At 35.1% G+C, this 14,885-nt stretch overlaps 1 protein-coding gene across 1 annotated transcript in view; it reads left to right on the top strand.

Moving 5' to 3' along the window:
* Positions 1–377: 377 nt before the first annotated feature.
* Positions 378–14,885, top strand: part of LOC142354975 (inter-alpha-trypsin inhibitor heavy chain H2-like) — a gene marked incomplete at both ends in the record, with an annotated part of 34,353 nt that continues 19,845 nt past the window's right edge. The window contains 4 exons of the mRNA XM_075407296.1: positions 378–525; positions 9,767–9,889; positions 10,365–10,593; positions 14,500–14,624. Coding sequence (XP_075263411.1) covers positions 378–525; positions 9,767–9,889; positions 10,365–10,593; positions 14,500–14,624 — 625 coding nt within the window. The remainder of the gene's footprint in view (positions 526–9,766; positions 9,890–10,364; positions 10,594–14,499; positions 14,625–14,885) is intronic.

Below are 14,885 nucleotides of genomic sequence, written 5' to 3'. Positions count from 1 at the left end.
AACACTGCTCAAAAAGGTGGTAAAATTTTCCGCCCAGCGTCAAGAAACTAATTTCTGATCTTCCAGAGAGCTTAACTTTTTTTCGGATCTATTCTGTTTTGCCAACCCCCCCCCCCCCCCCCCCCAACTTACTGAGCTTATATTTTTTACGCCCCCCCCACAGCAGTACGTGCTATTTCCTTACATAGTAAAGTGCTATATAACAACATATAATTTGTAACTGGGGGCGTAAAAAACACTGGGGGCCAAAACAGAATGTGCATGATCATGTTATTATACAGCAATGAATCCAAGAATTTGGAATCAGGTTTTCATTTCTGTTTTTCAATGCAGCGGCAGTCCGGGGTCCTAATAGTCGATGCCTCTCTTTTTTTCAGGTATAAACATATAAAGAGAAACAAACTGCATTTGCAGATGGTTGCAACTCCTGATCAGCTCAAATTCCTGAAGGAAAATAACATACGTGGCAGAATTCAGCTCAAATACAGAGTCATCCCTCTGACTGGCAGTTTCGGGAAGTTCTACGTTAGTTGTCTGAAAACATCCATACTTTTTCAAACCCTTGGCACCCTTTGCATGTTTTAAAACTCAAATTTTGAGTTTTCTAATTTTCTAAACGCACTATGTGAATTGACCGCAGCTAAAAATAACTATTTCAAATTTTAATATATGCTCTTATTCAATTATTTAAATTTAGGGAAAAAACACTTTTTTAATTGTCACGAGCTCATTATACCCCAGTTTTGTAAAAAAAAATTTGGATTGCTGTCTGACAAAATAGATATACACTATAGTACCAAAAAGCTACGTACAGCGCAATTTGTGCTCTTTAAGCGTCACTTTTGCTCAAAAGTTTGATTGTCGCGAATGCGTGAAGAAACGCATAAAATTTTTAAGTTTTAAACGCGTTTTCATTCTTGTCATACGGCAATGGATACCCTTCACATATCCATATCCGTATTTAGTACAAATTATATTATTTAGTTCCATTTGAAGGGCAAGTGCTGTTTTGATTTTAGTTAAGTTTACTTCCTCCCATTTTTAGCAAAGTATTGTCTGTTCATACTGTCTAGGCAGGAAATTCATTTGTTCATACTATAAACAAATCTTAAAGTTGCTTCCTTGTTCGTGATTAAGTTGAACAAACCTTTTCTTCATTTGTAATCAATTATATCTTTCATTCTCCCATTTGTAACTCTAGAATTCAGTTTAATTTAAATCTTGCAAAACGCTTCTCAATTTAACTCAGTAACTTCGACAAGTGCCAATCGCACCGCGATTGACCATTCTAGATACTAACAACTCAGATAGAAATAAGTAGCTCGCCAATTGCGACGCAATTGCCCACTTCGACTTGTAATCGAACATTCGCAACTCAATTGGATTCATCCATCGCAATTGAGTATAACATGGCGCAGTCAGCAGCGGACTCCAAGAAGACACCACTTCACATAGAGGCATTTTGGGAAAAGCCGACAGCAACACCTTCTCTGACATGGGACAAATGGACACAACAGTGGAAATTGGCTCTACTAGCTAAAGAGGGAATTCAGTTAGACAATCTGTTAACCGAACCTCCATCAACAGTAACCTACCCACCCGAACCAACCTATGAAGATCCAGTAGAAAACCATACCCAAGCGACGGAACGAGATCGGAAAGTCCGTAATCAACAATTGAAAGTCAACTGGCAAAACCGCTGTAAAAAGGTTGATGAGATTGGGATTTTGTGTGGAGAAAAAACGTGGGGAATTTGCGAACAGAAAGCGATATCCCTATTATACTTGAGTATTGGAACGGAGGGACGACGAATTTTCAAAAGCAAACACCCTCACTTCCAAATCGAGAAACAACCTTTCAAAAAATTGTGGCAGGCAATGGAGGATTCTTTCACGAAAGTTCGTAACATAACTTATGATCGCTTTGATTTCTACTCTTGTAAGCAACAAAAGGGAGAATCTGTCGAACGTTTCTATGGTCGTCTCATAGAATTAGCAGAGAATTGTACCCTCGGTAGTGAAGAAACTACCCTGATTCGCGATGCCTTCATAATAAATATGATTGATCATGAGACTCAAAAAGAACTGTTGAAAGAAACAGTCGAGCCTTCCAAAGCATTGGAGATAGCTATACAAATGGAGATGGGAGCGCAGAATCAACACAAGATAAACCAGAATTTGATGTAAAGCTCAAACTCTGTGAATTTGATTAATAATCACCAAATACGCAATCGCAACGCGAATGCCCAACAAACCAAGCGAGATTTCACACGATACGCAACTGTACCTCAGAATTATCAATACACAAGCATTTGTATGAATTGTGGCCTCCGTTGTAGTCATAACCATAAACAGATTTGCCCCGCGAATGGAAAAAATGTAATAATTGTGGCATCACTGGCCATTTCGCAAGAAAATGTCGCAAACCAAAAAAGTCACCGGGGCAAACACAGAAAGCTCAACAACCGAACGTCAATCAAATCGATTAGTCTCCCGAAAACAGTGATGATGAAGAATCTGTCAATTACATAACGAGCTACCAACAACTGTATGAACAGGTGTATGACTCAAACTATGATAGCGATTCAGATGATTATGTGGCGGTGATTTCGTCAGACTCGGTACATCAGCTGGAACCACTAAATGTGGAGGTACAACTGGGGAAAGTTAGGGCGCTAGCAATGATCGATTCTGGAAGTGGCGTTAGCATCATAACGGAAACTCTGGCAGATAAAATTCTCCAAACCACAAAATTTGCAAAGTGGACCGACACGAAGGACAAAAGAAATTTGAAAACTTTTTCAAACGAAGCCATAAAAGTTCTTGGACACTTGGAAACCACAATCACCTATAATCAGTGGAAAGATAAAGCAGCAGTGTTCACTGTGGTAGAAGATGGCCATAGAAACATAATCGGGGGAGAGACCTTTTCACAACCCTGGGACTTGCGGTGGTACAACAACCTGATAATGGTAAATGCGTTAATAACATTAATACCTCTACAGGTAAAATTAAAGAGACAATCGCGACGCAATTTCCTCATTTAGTATCAAGAATTGGTTTGTCCAAAACACATGTAGCGAAATCAAAGTTTCATCAAAAGTTTGCAGCAAAGCATCAAAAAGGTCGTCGTGTTCCGATAAATCTTCAACCTAGAGTGCCGGTGGAATTAGAAAGATTACAAACTGAAGGTCATATCGAAAAATTATCTAGTTGTTTTGATGAACATTTCATTTCCCCGATCGTTATCACAATAAAGAAAGACCAATCAAAAAAACTCGCATTAGTTTCCAAAGTACTAAAAAAAGCTATACATAAAAAAAATATCAAATGCCTAATATTGACATGCTCATTGATACTATATCACAGCACCTTAACAACACACAAATTGGTCAACAAGCGTATTTCACCACATTAGGCTTAAAGTGTGCTTATAGCCAATTAAAATTACACCACGACAGAGCAAAGTATTGTAATTTTAACATCATCTGCGGAGAATCTACTGGTACATATAGATTGAAAACTGGTTTTTATGGTTTTACAGAATTTCAAAAAACTATGGACTACACTCTTATAGGTTTACAAAATACATATTGTTTCTTGGACGACATCATAATCGTCAGTACCGGCACTGAAGCAGACCATTTGGCATATTTTTTCAAATGTTTAAAAAAGTTAGACGACGATATTCTAAGAATTAACCTTCAAAAATGCCATTTTGCAAAAACTGAAATTGAATGGTTAGGATACAAGTTTACACAGACTGGAATTTCACCCCCAGAAAGTAAAACTGCAGCAATATTAACAATACCACCACCAACGACACTGAAACGCCTTAGATCATTTTTAGGGTCAGTCCTCTATATTGGTAAATTCAGACCACATCTTGCACAATTATGCCACCCACTTCGACCACTTCTCACAAAATCAGTAAAGTTTATCTGGACAGAAGAACACACAAAACATTTCAATCTAATTAACGAAAAAATTGCTAATAGCACAGAAAACAGCCATTATAACCCAAAACTTGATGTCAGAGTCAAATGTGATGCATCTCGTTCAGGACTGGGCGCCGCATTGGAGCAAAATACATCAGACTGAATGCATCGCAATCACTCCCTTTACTGCCTAAAACATCATTCGCGACGCAATTGACACCTACTACTTCTAAATCTAATCCGCATTTTATACATCCAATTGCATCGCAAATGCCACTTAAATTTACAAAGTTCCAATTTGCACCAAATAACTGTAAAGTCAATAATTCACATTCCATTAACAAAATCGCTGCTAAAGAAGTGCAAATGTCAGACAGTAAAGAATGTGAACACTTTGAACAATTATCCCCAATAAAGCCCATTAATGGTATTAAGTCAAATAATCCACCTAATAACGCTAAATTTAGCGCGAAAACAAAAATTCCAAAGTATAAATACCACTTGCACAAGAATCACTCGCTTTTTGCCCAAATTCAACCTACAAAAAACTTCACAAAAACTACACAAAACAAATTTTCCATCTTCGATAATTCAAAACTCTATTAGTACAATGTCTAAAGCCAAAGCTACCCAATCCAAATCAACTCCAACCAAAGCAAGGGTGACATTTTCGGATACCACCCCCTCTACGCCGGGAACCAACACTACCTCAAATACAGACACACCCACTGGTAGATTGAATGAGGAGACAGACGATATATTATTCACCGAGACTTTAAACAAAGTCTTCAGCAAGAAGTTCCTGGCCATCTTAACAGGCAAAGATGCAATCCTCAAGGAGGTTCGGGATTGTGTTCTCCGGAATGATCCAGACCGATTACAAGAGATAAGTCCCTATCTCTTTTTCTACTGGCGGGACTTGAGTGTCAAGCATGGCTGTGTGTGTTTGGATGAGCGGATAGCAATCCCAAAGGCGATTAAAGACGCGGTATTGGAAGATATCCATTCAACACATCACGGAAGTTTTGCCATGCTATCCCTAGCACAAAACATTTGGTGGCCCTACATACATAGAGATATACGGAGTACCTAGTACGGAGTATCTAATAGTTCTAGTACGGAGTACCTAGAACTATTAGATTAGATCAAGCTAGATGTTTTACAGGAAAAAAGTTTGAAATATTCTGTACAGAAAATAATATTACACCTATATATGCACCAGCTAATGATCACAGAGCAATTGGATTAGTAGAACGTATTATTCAAACAATTAAACGTCAATTATCTTGCATGAAATCTCAATTAAATAAAAAATTTGACTCAGAAAATTCACTTAAAGCAATAATACAACGACTAAAAATATCTTAACAAAAAACAATAAACATCACACCATTTGAGGAACACTTTGGTAGGAAATGTAATACACCTATATCAAATATCACTACTAAATCCAATAGTAAAAACCTTAATTATAATGCAATAATTAAATATTATTTAGACGAAGATACAATTCCGGGTTGGTCATACCTGTCAGAGGAACAATGGTCAATGGGCAGATACGGCCCTATGTTCGGACACAGAGAAAGAACGCGTCATTTGCGCCACAAGTGCCAAAGCAAGAGCTGAACAGGACAAACGAAATGACGGGGAACAACGGCTGATTAAATCGGAGGGAATTTCTCGATCAATTCCCTGCTCCGAACGTAGCATACAAGTCAAGCTGGCTCGAAAACTCCATGAGAACCAACGACAAAAGAAAAACCTGGATGGTTAATACGAGGTATTGGCACCGGGGAGCACAGTTTGCAAAGTGAGCCCTACAACCAGCGTAATTAAAGAACCGAATAGACAAGAGGTACGAGTCAGAAATTCGGACATTGCAAAATTCGGAACGCGTGCTGAACCGGACACTGACCTCTCACAATATATCGAAAGACGGCCAAAAAAGATAAACGAGAAGATCATTGAACAGGAAATATACAAACATAAGCGGGACCTGATAAGAAAGAATACAGGGAATAAGAAAATAAGACGAAATAAAAAACAGCCTGACGATGTTAGTGTAGTCTCATCAGGCAGATCGTGTATTTCCTCCGCGAGTAATGTAGTCAGATCCCTGAAGATGAAAATCCCAAAAAGAAACCCAAAACACGACGAAGCTTTTCTCAATCGGCCAGATTTGACACAAATCCTCCAATTCAGCCCAAATGCACCACAACCGACCACATCTCATACAGCTGGACCATCTGCGTCGCAAATGGCCTCATCCAAACAGCAAACACCAACTCCTATTCTGAGAAAGACAGCAAAGAGACAGCTTACAGTTAGCGACACCTCAGACTCGGACACTTCCTCCGTACGAAAGAGTAAGCGAACTCTGAAAAAGAAAACGTCAAAATCTCAGACTATTGTAGAAAAGGTCAGAAATAGGGAAGGCTATTCTGAAAACTCTATACAGGACATTGGAAATGCAAAAGCTCAAACGAATGGCCCGAGGACCCCCAAAATCTGCCAAGGGAGATGACTGTTCTCCAAGCAGAGAATGCGGAAAACTCTGATACTGAATAGATAAAACTAAAACTTCATAAACTCTTATATTTTATTTATTATTTAATATTTTATTATTTAGTAACCGGTGAATAATTAGTAATTTTCTGATTTTAATTAGTAATTTTATTTTCTCTCAAAGAGGGGGAAATGTCATATGGCAATGGATACCCTTCACATATCCATATCCGTATATAGTACAAATTATATTATTTAGTTCAATTTGAAGTGCAAGTGCTGTTTTGATTTTAGTAAAGTTTACTTCCTCCATTTTTAGCAAAGTATTGTCTGTTCATACTGTCTAGGCAGGAAATTCATTTGTTCATACTATAAACAAATCTTAAAATTGCTTCCTTGTTCGTGATTAAGTTGAACAAACCTTTTTCTCATTTGTAATCAAATATATCTTTCATTCTCCCATTTGTAACTCTAGAATTCAGTTTAATTTAAATCTTGCAAAACGCTTCTCAATTTAACTCAGTAACATCGACAAGTGCCAATCGCACCGCGATTGACCATTCTAGATACTAAAAACTCAGTTAGAAATAAGTAGCTCGCCAATTGCGACGCAATTGCCCACTTCGACTTGTAATCGAACATTCGGAACTCAATTGGATTCATCCATCGCAATTGAGTATAACAATTCTCATTTTCTCCGCTTACACAGAGAAGAAGGTTAGGCTGCTTCGTTAATTTACTGTTTGCCACGCTGTTGCGATTAGAAATGTCCAATTTTGATAGTCACAAAACAAAAGTAACTCAGCTTATAATCTTGATAGCAGTATCAAGATAGTACACAGTATGCATAAAAACTACAGCAAAAGTGTAACAGGCTGGGGGCGTTTCTAGCGAAGGAATTATTCGAGTTGTTTGGAGAAATGAAACAAGATTTCTTGGCATCATTTTCGTTTTGCACAAGCAATCACTCAGCTCGTGGGTTGCACACATCAGACGAGTGGGCGCTGTTAGATTATCAAACAGGCTAAAATGCCTAGTTTGCTTGGAATCGTTTGAAAATTACGAAACAAAATTGCGTTTTCAAAACCTTAGTTTTCAAAAAGATGATGTTTTTGTACATAAAGCAAAGATTGTCAACAAATTCTTCAAAGAAGGGGAGTGGGAGGTATTGGAATGGTGAGCATGCGGTCACAGTCTTAGTCCAAGTGAAAATTCATGGGCAATTGTGAAGCAAGGATTACGAAAACAAAGAGATGTTTAGGAAAAATGGAAGAGTAACGGTCAAAATCTTGATCCAGATGTCACTGAGTTTTGTCTGAAAACCTCTTAAACTGTCTACCACATAATATAAAACTACAAACGTAACTTCCCATTATTATAGAACTGATTTAAACTAAAAATGTTGATTTATTTGATGTTTTTGCAAGTTTTTAAAAATTTTTTTGGTGTACGTAGTTTTTTAATACTCTAGTGTATGTACGACAACTTTAAATGACTTTAACGAAAACGGGTATTTGATTTCTTGAAGTTTTGTTATTTGATTTTCTTAAGAATTACCGAGCCAGCATTTCGCGAGCCTTGCAAGATTATGAAATTATGAAATTATGATATATTTATGCCAATTAAGATAACACTCTTTTTTGCAAAAAAATCTTTAAAGACAAGTGTTTTTACTTCAATATTCTTCCCGGGTCCTCGGTTATACAACTTTCTTTGAGTTCGTACTAAGTAATATACCATTCTTAGCAATAGTACTAGCTCATATATGACTTGTATGAATTCTTGGTAGTCATACAAGGCTCGTATATGATTTCCTAGAAATCATACAAGGATAATACAAAAAATTTCAACGCCTAAAAACTGTAAAATTTCCATTTTCGTTTCAAGTAGAGAAAAATTTCTCTGAAACCAAGGTCATATATGACACATAAAACATTGACTGCTGCCACAAAATCACCTATAAAGTAGTCAGAGGAAATATTAAAAAATCAACTAAATTAAATAAATTACTATTTCGCATTTGCAATCCATATATGATTCTCTGTGTGCGCTAACTTTGCAGTTTAAACTTATTCAGAAAACGAATTTAAGGTTTTGTGCAAAATTTCATCACTTATTTTTTATAAACGTGCATTTATAAGTATAAACTGGCTTCAGAGTTTGATCAAAACTTTAGTTATCTGTTTGGACTTACTCAGTTCTTTAGTACCCAACTTTGCAAATGATATTGTACGTTAGAGATTTTTTGGGAGATCACAAATTGACAATGTGGAGTCACATAAGTAATGCCTTACCGAAAAAAAAACAAGAACAAAAATGGTAAAAGTAGATTTTTTTCAAAAGTGGATTTATGATTCTTGGTAATCATGCTAGGATCATATATGATTTCTTCGTAATCATACATGGATCATATTTAATTTCTTTGATTTCATACAAGAATCGTACTAAGAAATCAAGTAGGGACAGTATGAAATCATCTATGATTTTTGTATGAAATCAAAGAAACTTTACCCATGTTACAGTATAACCATAATTTTTTTGGAAAAAACTGCGAAAAATGGACCACCAGAGAACTTCAATTGTGCTGTTGGAACACTTTCAATTGAATAGTCTGGTGCATTTCTTTTTAAACAGATGTTTTAACAAAACAAATTTAAGAATTTTTGGAGCACGGGCTTCTCTGATTACATCATAATCATTTGGTGCTATCGATTTAATCTTTCAGAAACTGGATAGTGTGCAACAGTGTTGCAAGAATGATAACCATCCTTAGCAAAATCTTACAATACACTCAACTTTGGCAGAAACTTTTGCGATATCTTGAAAGTTTACGGTAGGAGATGAATTGGGGTTTTGTTCAGATTAAGAACATTGCTTTATTATCTGAAAACGTATTATAAAATCCTGAGTCAACTGGTCGCATTTCTAACGAAATTACTGGCAAATTTCAAATGAGAGACAATTTGTAAAACAATTGTCTACATATAACTCATTCTTAAAATCACCTTTTTTAAAAATTAAAATGAGTCTTAATGCCAACTGACAAACACTTGCTGTACACATAATTTTTTCTCTGAGAGTGACAAATGACTTCAAAATCTATCTGAAAACAAAATTTTAAAAAAATAATGCTAATAGGAAACCTTTTATGTAGAATCAAAGTGCTTTCATATTAATTTCGAGGTTAAGTTTTCTCGTTCGTCAATTATTCTTGAATTAAGATTTTTTTGAATTGTAAGTCACGACTTGTCCTGCTACGTGGTTAGATTTTCAGTTTTCAATTCTTTCAAAGAGTTTCGAAATTTAAATTTGAATTCGTTTCAGATTAAAGAGGACTTTTTTCTTTACAAAATGAGTCCCTCAACTCTGGCCACAATCCCGAAGAATGTTGTCTTTGTAGTGGACAGAAGTGGGTCAACAGCCGGAATAAAACTGGAGGCGATTAAGGTCAGTCAAAAGACATTAAGGTCAGTCGGTTATCGTTGAGGTGTAAAATGAGAGAAAAAACATCGAAGTACAAGCTTAATTGGTTTAACTATGTGTTAAACGAAGGTAGGAGAAATATTAGAACTGTTCATTAATAACGTCAATCGGTATCATTAATGGGTCGGAAAGAAATTCTCACACCATAGCCCCTCAGCTGGAAAAGTAACCAAATTTTTGTTTTTTTTTGTGCCAATTTGTTGCCTCTATAGCTATTAAGGATCAGAATTTTGGTGCTCGACAATAACTAAGCTAAATGAACCGCACATTTTCTTGTGTTTTTTACGGTGAATTTCTAAAATTGAAAAATTTGTTATTAAGAGTTCATAACAGTAAGAATTGATGTAGGAAGAACAGATTCTGCATGGAAGAAATAAATTTTTTTAGTAGTCATATTTCGAAAAACTTTCGTTTAGTTTAGAAAAACTTTCCTTTTCAGAGTTCCTTCGAGACTCTAATTCGCAATTTGACCTCGAATGACAAATTCACGGTGATCAGTTTCTCTTCATCAGTGGATGTTTTCATGAATGCAGACTACAGAAACAGTAAGAACAGAATTAAAAACAACCCTTTCGTTAATTTGAAACCCGACAACTGCCTCTCGGAAGCAACCGAGTATAACAAGTTGGATGCGCTCAGTTTCATTCACAATTTGGATGCGATTGGAGGTTAGAACATAATTTTGAAATTAAAATTTTTTCATGCTACTCAACTTCAATAATTTACTACGTTAGCGCTATTTTTATGAGTTGTGCACTATGATTGATCGATTCTGACTGTCTCGAAAGATTCTTGTTGGGTTTTCAGATTAAAATTTACGAAACGGGAGATAATCTTGCTAGGTAATTTTTATCAACATAGTGGGTGATTATTATTCGCGACCTCCAATTTAACTATAATTAGCACATAATGTTTTAATGAGTAATGACAGGTGGGGTCTAAACTGGGGGAAGGGTGGTGACATAATTGAAGACAATAACTGCAAAAATCCGATTAAGCGTAATTGACCATTTTCAGCAAGACTCTTGCACGATTAATATTTTCGCAGGAAACCAAATCAACTTGACATCTATCAAAGTTTTGCTCTTTGAGAAATATAGAGAAGGGCTTTAAAATGGTAAACTGTTGAATTTCATTTTAAAATTATGAACAAGGAGGCCCGTTAATGTGCGTTCGCACATGATGTTCCCACCCGCGCTCATCTACATTTTTGACTTACCTGTCTTTTGACTTACAATTTTGACAAAGACATAATCAAAAATAGATGTTTGAGTTTCTACAAAATCGTTACACAACCAAGACGATAATTGAAATAAATAATGCCATGCCTCATGACAACAAGATCTGCCACTAAAAAGTCTACGAGAAAAAAACAACAACAAAAAAATGCAACAAAAACAAAATTTCAAGGCAAAAACTCAATATCTTAATTTAAAGGCACCTAGTAACAACGTCAAATAACAATCAGATCAAATCCTAGCTACAAAAATTTATTTTTCCTAACTAAAAATCAGATGGGATTAATAAGACTAGCTAACAAATCGACGAAAGGAAGAAATAATGAGGCGAAACTCAGAAATTGACATTTTTCAAATCAAATAATTTCAAAATTATTTAAAAATAATGAGCTTTAAGGAAATAATTTTTGATAAATTAACCAAAAGTCATGTTGAAACCAATAGCAACTGTCTCTGTTTAGACTAAACCATAAAAAGGGACTAAAGATGCAAAAAAAACTCAAAGAAATACGAACAAAATATTACAAACATTGCGGAAACACAAATTAGTGAAGCCATTGAATCATTAGCTATTATCTGAACATTATGTACTTCTATTTCAATTTCTATTTATACTAATTCAGCTGACCCTATATTGAATGAATAAAAAAATTCAGTTGGGCAACACCTCAAAATCATTGGGATCCCTTATTACGCGATTGTGCTAAAGGAAGAGAATAAGAAACAAAAACACACCACTCACCTAACTTTTATAAAAACGCATATTGGCCAACAAACAAAACATCAGTTACGTCATAATATCAGTAAACATGAAATATAAGTTAACAGTAAAATGATAATTTTTAAAAGAATTGTACGGGACCTCTCAATGATGAGATTAAGTTACATGTTGACAATAAGAACAACAAAAACTGAAAAATTGAAAAATCCTTAAAATTCTTGAAAATGTATAACATCATAAACTTTAAGACTATTCGCCGTAAACTGAATGCTTCTGGTAACATCATTCATTCAATCCTTTTACACAAGATAATGGCATCGGTCAATCTTTTTGCCACCTGAAGAATGAAAAAAAAGCAAAAAAACAACAAATTCAATAAAAAATTGAGCGATAAAAGTGTCGACGCAATTAGAAGATGATTTTTTCGGTAGGAACTTTCCTACTTTCTTCACAATTTTTCAACAATTTTTCAACAGCAATGGGATTTTTTCTTTAACAATTTGAACAAAAACAATAAAACCTCGAAATGTTTGAGAAAACCCGGAGTATCAACTCCATTAAATTCAATAGCTTTCAACGGAAGCTATAATGATTACGCCAAGTTATGCCTCAACGAGACAACGAAAATTTTTCTTATTAATCAGTCATAAAAAGATATTACAGTAAGTCATAGATAACGAAAAAACAACCAAAAACACAAGCTAAATCCTAAAATTGAGTCGAGAAGAAAGTGACGAAGCCATTTAAGTCTTTTTACCTGAAATCTTTATCCATCATCGTCTTTTATAACCTTTTTGCTATAAACTCTATATATATTGAACGTCATCTATAAGCCAAGGCAACAATCAGAAATAGGAGAAAATTCTAAGATTCCAAAAGGAAACAAAATTACGAAAATACCCAAAAAGTCAAGAAATATGAAAACTCGTGCATCGAAGTCATAACACCAATAGTTTGAAGAGAAAAGCACTAGAAAGATTGATATTGGTTGATTTAGAGAAAAGTGGGGTCCGATCATTGCTGAGACTGACTTGCAGTTCACGAAAAAAAGTTTAAGATTGGTTAATTTTCAAAAAAAAATTTCAAAAAATTATTTTTCAAGTCTTAACAGCCATTAAATTCACTAGCTTTCAACAGAGGTCACTAAATACGCTCAACTGGAGTGTATAACTAGATTTGAGGACAGGGATAGTTGTTATGCATAGGTAATCAATAAGACGTCACAATAAGTCTTTTGACCATGGAAACAACGACAAAGATAGGCAAAAACTAAAAATTCAGTAGAAAATTGCGAGTGTCGGACCCATTTAAACCAAAAATTTTTCTCTGAAAATCTTATATATAAACCAGTGAACGTCTTCTCTTAGCCAATGGGAGATATCAGGATAATGTGATAAGATTTCAAGAGGAACCAATGACAAGAAAATATCCAAAAAATTTTTTAAAATTTTTTAAAAAATTGTCGCTTTGATGTCATAAAAAAGTTTTTCAGAAGATATAATTGCTAACCTTGATAATTTTTTTTGCAGTAGATAATAAGGGAGACTTGTCTACTGAGACCGACTTAAAATTCACGAAAATAAGTTAATGATCGGTTAATGTTAAAAAAATTTCTCGAAAAATCATTTTTAAAGGCTTAACAGCCATTAGCTGTCTACTGAAAGCTCCAGATAGGTTCACCTAATGCTTATTACAAAACTTTTTACTTTTTAATCATTGAGACATAGGACTTCAAGAACCTCAAAAAGAAAAAAAAATTCATTTAAAACTCAGAGTCGAAGCCAAAAAAACACGAGCAACTACTTGAAAACGAAATTTTTGTTCATCGGGCTTCATCTGACTGAAAATCAAGTTTATCATTAACGGAACCTAGATATGAAAAATGACTAGTCGCCTGGTGACCCAAGAAAACAAAAAAAATATGAAAAATTTTCTTAAAAAAAGAGCTCTGAAATAGAATTCAATTTTTTTTTTATAGTAAATTTCCCTATGAGATTAGAACTATTCTTCTTATCGCCTTTCGTCTATTAGGACCTCCGAATTGTTTCATTTTATGGCCTGAAATGTAATTTTGAAAGAATATTTTCAAAGAAAATTTTTTAATTTGAAGTAAAATTACACTAAAAGTGAACAATCATGTCAAATATCCCGTGTTCACAAAAAACTTCTCGATAAAAGAATCCTCGATAACTCCTCAAAAAAAAAACGAAAATCGAAAAAATCTTTTTAATTTCGAATTCTACGTTGGACTAGCTTTTTAAGGATACCACTCACATTTCTCTACGATGAATATATCGATCGGCCAAAATTGTCTGAACAAAAAAAAACCCATTTGAGTATATATTTCCTCCCCCCACAAGTGGGGTCGGAAATATTATGTTCAGAAGTGAAGAAAGAGCAAAATCGGCAAAGCTATATCGGCGCTTAAGATTTAGTCCAAATCATTATCAGAAGGAACGGACGCTTGACCAATAATTTTAGATTCTAGGGTAACACGGTCGAAGCCCTTTCCTTGACCAGTACGGTGTCTTTTGACGGCAATTTTAAGAGTAGACCATTTTGATTATTTTCTAAGCCTATTTCACCTCTTCATCGATTTCTTTTTTTTTCGCTAGATACGGATATAAATCAGGCTCTCTCTAGTGCAATTGAATGTTTGCCTCAACCCTATGACGTCATCAATCTTGTCTACTTCATCACTGATGGAAAGGCAAATATTGGAACTACAGACACCCACAAGGTACTATATTTAGAATTCTTAAAACAAAACAAATGTGGATCTTTTCCGTTTGTGCCCCCCCCCCCTAGCTTAGTGGGTGCATACTATTTGCACCCCTCAACGCACGTGCCATATTTTTACACAATGATTTACTATGCAATGACACGAGCTCTCTAATTGTGGTGCATAACGTTCTGGGGTGGGGTACAAACGGAAAAGATCCAAAAAATGTGTAGAATTTATACAGCTAGTTTCAGAGTTTGTAATTTTATATAAAAGTAC

Source organism: Convolutriloba macropyga, unplaced genomic scaffold (genome assembly GCF_964194025.1).
Source record: "Convolutriloba macropyga unplaced genomic scaffold, txConMacr16.3 SCAFFOLD_2221, whole genome shotgun sequence".
Classification (NCBI taxonomy): domain Eukaryota; kingdom Metazoa; phylum Xenacoelomorpha; order Acoela; family Convolutidae; genus Convolutriloba; species Convolutriloba macropyga.
Note: the sequence above shows the minus strand (reverse complement) of the source record. Positions and strands in the feature narration are given on the sequence as shown.